A 10,499-nucleotide genomic window follows, 5' to 3' on the forward strand; every position below is an offset into this window, starting at 1 on the left:
CCCCCCCCCAACCCAAAAAAAAAAATGTGTATCACTGAGGACAAATACAGTTAGATGATTGTCACAGTTTTACCTTGACCATCAGACTTTCTACCAAACTGCCATGCATTTTCTGATCATACAACATGAGGCAGGTATAGGATTCCATTCAATTGGTAGCAATTTGAGGAAAAAATGATCCGAGGTGTGACTTATGAAATGAATGTTCCTCTTTTATCTAAACTAGCATAGGGAACATGCATTTTAGATTGCATGAAACTAGACAATTGACCCAAGAAGATTATTCAACGTGCACTTCTATGCCAAACTGACCTGAGAGATGAGTACGAAAATTTCCCTTGGGCACGTACTCATAAACAAGAAAGACCCTGTGAACATTGTAATCATCTTGTTCACCAGTATCAATGCAATGGCCCAAAAGGCAAACCAAATGTGGGTGTCGAAGCTTCGATAGTAGATCCAGTCGAAGTTTAAGGTTTCGAATTGAATATCTCTTGAACAATGCCAAACATCGTATGGCAACATAGGTCCCATTCTCCATTTTACCCTTGTAGAGCTGGAAAAGAAAAAATGAGATAGAAAGACAAAGTTACTGTATGATGGACATAAGAGCTTAAATGGCTAAAGCAACTAACAATCTTATTTTACTCACTGCAGATAGGAAGCCACACCAGAATGTATTTTATTAGTGTGACAGTATTTCTCTATGCAATTATAATTCTTATCATTTTGTTCTCCCAACCTGGAATGTGTCTTGGAGGACGACAACCCCACATGATTTGCAGTAATCAATCCAAGTTCAGTAGGAAGATGACCTAAAACTAAACCACTACAGTTCAGTTCAAAAGCAAAGTTTGCAAGCCAGTCTACCGTCCATTCCTATTAAGCACCCCCTATCATCTGAACACCACTTTCTGAAGTCCATGCTGCACAGCAATGTCTTGGCCATTCTTACCAACTCAATATAGTCTATTCTGATGCAATTTCAGGCATATTTTGCACATTCCCCACAAGATGGATTTTTTTAAATTTCTAAAGGATAAATCAACTTCTTTGATCATTCCACCAAACTTCATAAGTTCCTAGTAAAATAGTGAACAAAAGGCAGTTATATATATATATATATATATATAGTGGATTGAAGACAAAGGAGGACAGATGAGTAATTACTTAGATAACTCCAACAAGATTCTTCATATTGCAACAACAAAAATACACAAGTTCTTTTTTCCCCTTTTTTTTTTTGTTTTTTGGGTCCATTCCTATCGAGGGCCCATAGGCCAAGTAGTGGGGGGGGGTGGGAAGTCTCGAACATGAGACAAGCCATCGGCACCTGCTTCAACAAGGTAGGAAGTATTTGGTCCCGAATTTCTTTTGATTCCCCAATTGTTTTAGCATTCACACTAGGGCTCACATTAAGCTTTTCATTGAAGTAATCAGCATGAATGCAAGACATTTTTCTCTTAAAAGTTCAAATATTTCATCCAATGCTAAAAAAAAAAATTATATATATAATGGTCAGAAAATATTTGAAGTTCCATTTGATACCTTCCCCATTGAGCCTTCACCAATAAATGCTGACTGATCAAAGTTGTTGGTGGCTTCCTTTAACTCTTCTAAAGAGAACAATCGACATGCTGGGAGGGCTTGAGTCCCAAGTTTGGCGGTTTGAGATATAAACCCTGAAGAAAAGGAATAGAAAAGAATACTCACTTTAGCCATATGAAACCCTAAGAATAATGCTAAGAATTTTATACAAAGCTTCCTTTCATATGTTGAAACTTGAAGCAACATCATATAATCTCATCTTCAGGTCCGAATGAAGCAGAAGAATAATAAGATGTTCAGATGAGCTACTTACTAGCATTTGCAAGGATCTCAGATGAGAATCCTGAGGCTGAGTTCTCCGGCAATGCCTTTGGCACTAATTGCTGCTCTGATGCCCTCTGCTGGCAATATCTTCTATATAAAACAAGAAAGCCATAGGCCAGAAGTATCATGACAATTCCAACTCCTCCGATAACAGCAATTAACACTCCAATGTCCTTACTACTACTCTTTTTGTGAACTTCTTTGCAATATGTCTCTAGGTGCTGATGTTGTGGATCAACAGACAAGCAATTCCCACCAAACTTAACAAGTCTGTTATCAGAGGTAAGGCAAGAAGGCAATCCACCCGTTAATCTATTTGTAGATATGTCGACAAATCCAAGTACGCTTCCACAAGTTAGGTGGTAAGGAAGTGATCCGCTCAGCTGATTCGATGCCAAATTCAAATAACTGATATTTGGCAGGGAGAACAGAGCTGCAGGAGGTGTACCTTGTAGAAAATTGAAAGATAGATCAAGGTGCTGAAGCTGAACCAGTTCGTCAAACTGCTGGGGAATTTCACCTGAGAAGGAATTCTTGCTAAGAAGAACCGTGACTAATCCTTTTGGCAAGACAGGTAGTTCTGAATCCAATTGGTTATCCCACAAACCCAGAACATGCAGGTTGGTTAAGCTATCCATATCAGGCAATTTGCCAGAAACCTTATTCTGAGACAGAGCAAGGACGGTGAGTTTCTTGATTCTGCAAATTGAAGAAGGAAATCTACCCTTCAACTTGTTTTCTCTCAAGCTCAAAAACGTCAGTTTTGATAAGGAATCAAACCATTCAGGGACAGTACCATTAAAGAAATTTCCATCCAGTGTCAATGTCCGAAGCCTTCCCATGGTAGAAATCTTAGGAGGAATTGAACCAAACAGAAAATTCGAACTCAAGTCTAGAAGTTCAAGTGAATATAGCCTGTGGATTTTGTCAGGTAGAGAACCCCAAATCCCCATTGACACCAAGCTAAGAACTCTCAAGTTAGTTAACCTCGACAATGTTGTGACGAAAGAATCAATGAAGAAAGCCTCCGATAGAGTCTGGTTTGGAATTGCAAATCCGTCGAATTCACTAACCTTTCTGGACTTGTCACCCATAACTTTCAGCTCAGTGATAGAGTTCTCTTCGCATGAAATAGTTAGCTGTGGAGACGAAGGTGAATGGCAAATGTCTCGACTATACTTATCCCAAACGTCCATCGATTTTGGATATTCCAACTGTTTTCTTAGCTGTAACAGGACTTGGGTTTGGGAGGGTTGCAATTGATGGGTAATAAGGATGAAGGAAAATAACGAAACACAGAGTAAAAGAAGTATACTTGAAGAAGAAGAAGAAGAAGAAGAAGAAGAAGAACCCATTTAAGAAGAACTTGAGGTTGTTTAACAGTTCAGGAAGTACCTCGAAATACAAAACAACACATTGAGATATCTCAAGGTAAAGCAAAAATATGTAACAAATTAAAACATGAAAAGGGTTTCTCAGCGTTGATCCATTCTCTCCTGGAAACCCATAAATGAGAGAAGAAACAGGGGACAAGGCTATATTGAATACAGAAGAAAATTAACCATGAAAGAGGAAGAAAGAGAAAACTAAACATATATTTTCCAGGAAAATTTAAGGTCAGAAACCTGGGGAGGTTTGGAGTTGAACTTTAAATCACAAAAGATGGCGTTCGGAGAACAGTAATCGACATTCTTGAGGTATTAACTGCTACCCACCAACCACATGGCCGCCTTAAGCAATCAGACATTAATGAGTAGTAGCAGAGAAGAAAGTACTTGTTGGAAAGACCGTTATAGAGAGTGTACCTCGCTGTCTCTGCCTTGGGTCTTCACTCTTCCGTCGTGGCTCTTACCATGTGGGAGTTGCAGACTAGAGGCAGCAGAAAGAACCCATGAAGGCATGAACCCCACAGACAAATAGGAGGGCTATATGGTAATTCCTGCATGTCTTCGAAACTTGGGTGCCGGCCCATGGGCCTTAGGCCCCATGAGACAGGTCATCTGTCGCTAGTCTGTAAAAACTCACATGTGAGGAAGGATTTAGTTATCGCTATCAATGAGATATCGAAAAGAATAGATGCTTATCAATCACTTTTATTTTTATTTATTTATTTATTTATTTATTTTTTTGATATGTCCCTGAAATGATACTGGCAAGTGGACAATCAATCTGAATCGATAAAGTATTAGTATCGGTCTCAATAGATATCAATACCATACAGTCGATACAATATCAATATTTGAAAACATATATGTAAGTTCCCTTACAAACTCTATGAGCATTGGAATACTATCCATTCCAAGGATTTAGTTATCGGCGTTTTAAAGATTTAATTATCGACATTGATATCGGTATTGATATTGAGCGTTACTAATCCGATCCAATCGATCTTAATTGTTATGATCTACGCGTACTTATTATATTTGAGTCCCAACTTTACGTCCAAACGAATGATGGAAGCCCATGCACGCATGCATGCCAAACCCAACCAAGACAAGGAAGGAGACAAAAGTAGTCGTTGGAAGTATATAATTAGGAATTTGACATCTCATTGCAGCCCTGAAGCAATTATCGGTCCTTCATCATCCGACAAAAGACCAATAAGCATTAAAACAAGAGTGGTGTTGTTTGTACATTAGACTTTGGGAATCGACATTGATAATAGATGAGATTAAATGCAAAAAGTGTAACGTGTGTAGCAACCCAAAGTTGAATCTATGGCTTTAAAATGTATAAATAATTGATGAATGATTTAAGTTGAATCTATTGTAGAAACGCAACCCTAAAATGATACAGAAGATAATGGAAAAATAAAACAAACAATGCACACGGATTTTACGAGGTTCAGTAAGGTTGCCTACGTCCTCGGTGAGATGAGATCCTGCTTCACTATCAATGGAGAACAGGGTTACAGCGCTCATCCTCACACCTCTCAATATTGTTTGCATTACAGAGAAAGAAACCCTCGCTACAAATATATAGCGAAAAAACCCTAATTCGAAAAATACACAATTGTCCTCAAATAAAAAATTCGAGCGGGGGGCTGCGCCCCCCTACACCTCCTGCTATGCAGGGAGGTCTCTTGCCCCCCTTGCAACCCCCACGGCTCACTAACCGGTTAACGGGACCGCCGTCCTGCCTGTCTAGGTGCTGCACTAGTACTCCCTGGATTAAATTGCGACAGAATACAAGACATCATACACCAACATCTATGGCTTTAAAATGTATAAATAATTGATGAATGATTTTTTTTTTCTCCACTAATGCCTCTGAATACTCTTAATGGTATCATGGAATGACATTTATGGAAATAAAAGGACATTATGCCATCACAAAACCATACATGAAACCTTCATGTATGGAGAATTGATGTTGTTTGCAAAAAAAAAAAGGTCCGGAGAGCTGATATATGCTCCAAATCTATGGTCATCATTCATCCTTTCTACATGTTGGAGATAAGAAAAATGCCTTTCACGGTTCTCTTATGTCCATCCAATGCAATGATCGCTGGTCATCCTCCTTCGCCATGATATAAGAAAAATCTATTAAAAAAATTATTAATTTTTTCATCTTCATTCTCCTATACAAGTAGGATGAGGTCTTCTATGCTTGATTGATTTCTTCTATCTATTCATGACCTTAACTTGGTAATTCATTTGATCTCACTACAGGGTGCAAACCCCTCAACTCAACACTCCTCCTCCATAGTAGCAAGGGCCAAGGGAATTGAGTCTAAAATATATATAATTGGACTTGTTGTAATTGACCTCTTGCCCCATGGCAGAGCAATACTAGCTGACAGTATATTGGTTGGCAAAAATATAATCATTAACAAAAACAAATGTGAAACCCTAAGATCATGTCTACTTACATTTAAATTAGGTCGAAAACAATTCTATTAAACTACAAGGAAGTGCACTTGAAAAAAATATTAGGGGTTTTCAAAATGTAATCTGAATTGGTGAAATGGGTGGATCAAATCAAAATCAAATCAGACCGCACCAAAATCGATTAAAACCAAATTGAACATGAAAATCTGAACCAAAACCAATAATAAAATAGATACCAAACCGAAATCGTACCTAACCAATGGATTTGGAGACTCCAACCCTATAAAAGTTGTGGGCTAAGTGGGCAGCCCACAACTAAATCAGGCACCACTGGGACCATGAAATAAGGAGATTCCATTTCATAGGTGCTCCCCCATATGGGGAGGCATCCCACGTGGGTAGAATATCCGGACTCATAAAATGACCTCTCCCTTCCATTCTCCCCGGTTTCTCCTCTAAAACCCTAAACCCACTTAAAATCCTCGAGTTGGATCAGTACCCTCCAAAACCATAGAGAGGGAACCAGAGAGCTCAGAGGGGAAAGGAAAGACAAGAGTCCCCGAAAGCTCCTCACCTGGTTTCTTTCCGGGTTCAAGGTCTTATCGTTGCCTCTGCATTCTTTTTTGATGGCGTTGTATCTTCTATACGAATCGGCATCTGGTTATGCTCTTTTTCTAGCTCATGGCATCGATGAAATTGGGCAGAACACTGAAGCAGTTCGGAGCTCTGTTCTTGATCTTAATCGATTTGGGAAAGTTGTGAAGCTCGGAGCTTTTAATCCGTTCGACTCTGCCCTAGATGCTCTCAACCAGATTAATGCTGTTTCTGAAGGTGAGACATTTGAGCTCTTCATGTTCTTCTTGATTTCATAGATTTTAAACTTGTTATTGTCGAATGGAGTGATTGTACTTTTTAGTTTATATCAACTTATTATCATGCACCTCGAATTTTCTCAGTGGTTCTGCTTTTGATAGACATTTCAGGGTAAAACGTGTTTGAAGTTGAAATGCAAACTGAAATTTGTTTTCTTACGTCCTGGGTAAGATTTTTGAATTGAATCTTTTCGTCTACAGGTGTTACTTTTCCCTTTTTGATCTTTCACATGGTCTTAGCGAGTGAGATATGATTTGAAGTTACTGCATTTTCACTGTTGCCTTTGCTGAGTTTCGTAGTGGCTAATGCTTGTTTTTGCGTTTGTGCGTGTGTGTGACTCTGTAATCTGGCCTTTCGTTGTGGTTCCATTGGCTCTGAATACTTTGTGAAAAAGTTGTGCCTGTAGGACAGTGTTGATTCTTTACGCTAAAAGTATGAATGTTTGAATATTTGAATATTTTGTGGTTTGCTGGTGTTTCAGGGCTTATGACTGAGGAGCTGAGGAACTTCTTGGCGCTGAACCTCCCAAAAATCAAGGAAGGTAAAAAGCCTAAATTCAGTCTCGGAGTTTCAGAGCCAAAGATTGGGTCACATATTTTTGAAGAGACTAAAATTCCTTGCCAAAGCAACGAGTTTGTTCTTGAACTTCTTCGTGGTGTGCGGTTGCACTTTGATAGGTTTATCAAGGACCTCAAGGTTTGACATGCATTCAGCCCCTTCTTCCTTTCCCTTTGCATCTGAAGATTTTTGTTCTGTATTCTAATATTATTTTATATGCTTTTCCCATTTAATAGCCTGGTGATTTGGAAAAAGCTCAGCTTGGTTTGGGACACAGTTACAGCCGAGCAAAGGTCAAATTCAATGTCAACAGAGTTGATAATATGGTTATTCAGGCCATCTTCCTGCTTGATACTCTTGATAAAGATATTAACTCCTTCTCCATGAGAGTCAGGTTTGTAGATATCTTTTCATTGTTACATTCAGATTTGGCCTTGGCCTGCCTTTTGTTCGGATTTCCAAGGGCGACAGAGCCATTTAATCATCATTTTATTAGAGCCAATAAAAAGCTGTCCTCTTTTTTAATGCGGAAGCTTATGATATTTCTTGTGTTTATTGTTTAGGGTATTAATGCCATTGTGTGTATTTGTTTCCTCTATAATTTCCCCATTTGATTCTTGAGTTAATTTCTGCAGGGAGTGGTATTCATGGCACTTCCCTGAGCTTGTTAAGATTGTCAATGACAACTACCTCTATGCGAAGGTTTCAAAATTTGTGGAGGATAAGTCACAGTTATCTGAAGACAAAATCCCAGCCTTAGCCGACATAGTAGGAGATGAAGATAAAGCTAAGGAGATTGTTGAAGCTTCCAAAGCATCTATGGGTAAAACTCATGAAATTATTTCATATGGTAAGGCAGCATCCTATATTCTATTCATCCTGTGGTTTTAACTGATTGCAGGACAGGATTTATCACCAATTGACTTGATTAATGTCCAGCAATTTGCTCAGAGGGTAATGGATCTCTCTGAGTACAGGAAGAAGCTTTATGACTATCTGGTTACAAAAATGAATGACATTGCACCAAATTTGGCTGCACTGATTGGTGAAGTTGTTGGGGCACGTTTGATTTCTCATGCTGGTAGTCTCACAAACTTGGCCAAGTGCCCTTCTTCCACCCTTCAGATCCTTGGTGCAGAGAAGGCTCTATTCAGGTAGTTACTCTATAACACTTACCTTAGGCTTCCTTCTGTAAGATCTTTCCCACTTTGGTATATGATGGGCACCAATGTTTGCATTATTGCATTGTAGCTGTTAAATTTTGGACATAGGAAAGCACTTGATGCCGTAAATCTTATAATACCTGATTAATGTGGTGCTAATATCCACCCGTGTCATTAGTGGTATCCTCCCACATTTTTGTACAATTACCCTTTGATCTTATTTTGGAGGTCACCAGGAACTTCTTTATTTGGATTCTGGATGTGTGAAATCCCTTAGTTTAGATAGGTCAGTGTACATTTTACTCTTGCACTTTTCCCCCTCTTAGGGAAAGGAGAAGGAGAAGGAGAAGGAGAAGGAGAAGGGGAAGGGGGGGGGGGGGGGGGGGAGGGGGGGGGGGGGTAAGGGGAAGAGAACTACTTACTTTTTTCATGTTTGTGCAGCTGATAGTCAAGTTTCATTCACTCCCGAAAGATGATTGTGCCGATGTTGGGGTTGTTTCTATTTTTAAATTGTTATCCTATTCTTATATTACTATCCCTCTTCCTATTTTCCTACAGGGCATTAAAAACCCGGGGAAATACTCCAAAGTATGGCCTAATTTTCCATTCATCTTTCATTGGGCGGGCATCTGCAAGGAACAAGGGCCGGATGGCTCGTTATCTTGCAAACAAGTGTTCCATTGCATCTCGTATTGATTGTTTCTCAGGTAGCTCATTGCTTTTTGATTTGCATATACTTATTTCTCTGTCAAACCATGGTATGCTTGTTGGGTTAGACTGTTATTTGATTTTGTGAATACAGAAACAAGCACCACTGTGTTTGGGGAGAAGTTGCGTGGGCAAGTGGAAGAAAGACTGGACTTCTATGACAAAGGAGTCGCACCTTGCAAAAATATTGATGTCATGAAAGCAGCTATCGAGAGTATCCAAAACAAAAGTGGCGTGGTCACTGAAGATGGTGAGAGGATTTTCTTTCCAAAATTCTAGTATGTGGTTGCTTATGTGCAAATGTGAATTAGTTATAGGATTTTGTGCTTTTGGATCATCTGCGTACATGTTGTCCTCTTTGTGTTTATTGTTATATAGATTATGCCCTAGCTCAGGCCTGAATCAAAATGAAGACCCAAACCTCTTATTTTTGAAGTCTAGGCAGTTGAACTGGCATGGGTAAACTATAAACATTGTATGATAATGGTGGTAGAGTAATTTCTGGTTCTAAGCTCAATGTGGCTAATTACCTAGTATCTATATTCTAATACTGGGAGGATGCTCTCCTTCTGGCATCATTGTAAATGTACCTCTATATTTTGATTTGTTACCTTAAGCCTGGAAGCCCAGCCTTTAATACCCGAGATCTTCTTCAGGCTTGAGCTATTTTGCTTGGTTTTGGCGGGACTAAAGCAAGCAGGTGCTAGGGGTAGGCTTGCTCCTCCCCTGAACCCGCCAATGCACCCCCCCCCCCCCCAGAAAAAAAAGGAAAAGCAGAGTGGGGGGGGGGAGGAAATTTTCAGTATCCCCATCTGATGATCTTCCATATGAGCATTGGGCTCTCTACTACCTTTTCAGTATCACCTGATCACGTTGGTCTTGGTTAACCACAGCCAGGTGGTATGAGCATTGGGCTCTCTACTACCTGTTAGGATGCCTTAATTGTCTTTGCCATTGGTTTCTTTTTGTACTGGGCACTTGGACCTCGACTCCTTTTACCTTTTCCTTATTGTGGCTGGCATGTCTGCAGATGGTGGGAATGAGAATACAGAAGTTTCAGCAAAGAAAAGCAAGAAGAAGAAATCCAAAGGTGAGACTGCTGTGAATGGTGAGGCCATGGATGTTGAGGAATCTCAAGCTGTTACAAATGGACTGACTTCCAAGGAGCAAGAAATGGAAAAGAAGAAGAAGAAGGAGAAACGTAAGCTAGCACAGGAGCTGGGGCTGACTGAGGCTACTGAGAATGGGCTTGCTCTAGAACAGGATGGGATAACGAAGAAGAAGAAAAAGAAAAGCAAGGATGTAGATGGAGAGGATCTCCAGACAGCTAGTGAAGTTAAGAAGAAAAAGAAGAAATCAAAAGGAGAAGATGATGATTGATCAATAAGATCAATGAACTTGTCATAACTTATGGTAGAGCTATTTTTTGAGTCCCTTGCTTCTCATATTGTATTGGTTTCTGCACTCTGGTTCTTAATTAGAATTTTGGATTAAA

The 10,499-nt window shown here is 39.6% G+C and overlaps 2 protein-coding genes across 3 annotated transcripts in view; one reads left to right on the plus strand and one right to left on the minus strand.

The window, feature by feature from the left end:
* LOC122068658 (probable inactive leucine-rich repeat receptor-like protein kinase At3g03770) overlaps positions 1–3,755 on the minus strand; it is a 5,779-nt gene extending 2,024 nt beyond the window's left edge. Inside the window, exons 1-3 of one of the 2 annotated variants that reach the window (XM_042632543.1) lie at positions 1,862–3,755; positions 1,549–1,682; positions 313–556 (exon numbers count right to left, since the gene is read on the minus strand). In XM_042632543.1, coding sequence (XP_042488477.1) covers positions 313–556; positions 1,549–1,682; positions 1,862–3,227 — 1,744 coding nt within the window. In that variant the 5' untranslated portion in view covers positions 3,228–3,755. The remainder of the gene's footprint in view (positions 1–312; positions 557–1,548; positions 1,683–1,861) is intronic. The other variant, XM_042632535.1, reaches the window with a different exon arrangement.
* Positions 3,756–6,148: 2,393 nt separating this feature from the next.
* Positions 6,149–10,499, plus strand: LOC122068671 (nucleolar protein 56-like). Its single transcript, XM_042632554.1, has 8 exons — positions 6,149–6,533; positions 7,057–7,271; positions 7,370–7,527; positions 7,769–7,956; positions 8,035–8,287; positions 8,855–9,003; positions 9,099–9,254; positions 10,035–10,499. The coding sequence occupies exons 1-8, from the start codon at positions 6,329–6,331 to the stop codon at positions 10,382–10,384; spliced, it is 1,674 nt and encodes a 557-aa protein (XP_042488488.1). The 5' UTR covers positions 6,149–6,328; the 3' UTR covers positions 10,385–10,499.

Source organism: Macadamia integrifolia, chromosome 2, assembly GCF_013358625.1.
Source record: "Macadamia integrifolia cultivar HAES 741 chromosome 2, SCU_Mint_v3, whole genome shotgun sequence".
Taxonomy (NCBI): Eukaryota; Viridiplantae; Streptophyta; class Magnoliopsida; order Proteales; family Proteaceae; genus Macadamia; species Macadamia integrifolia.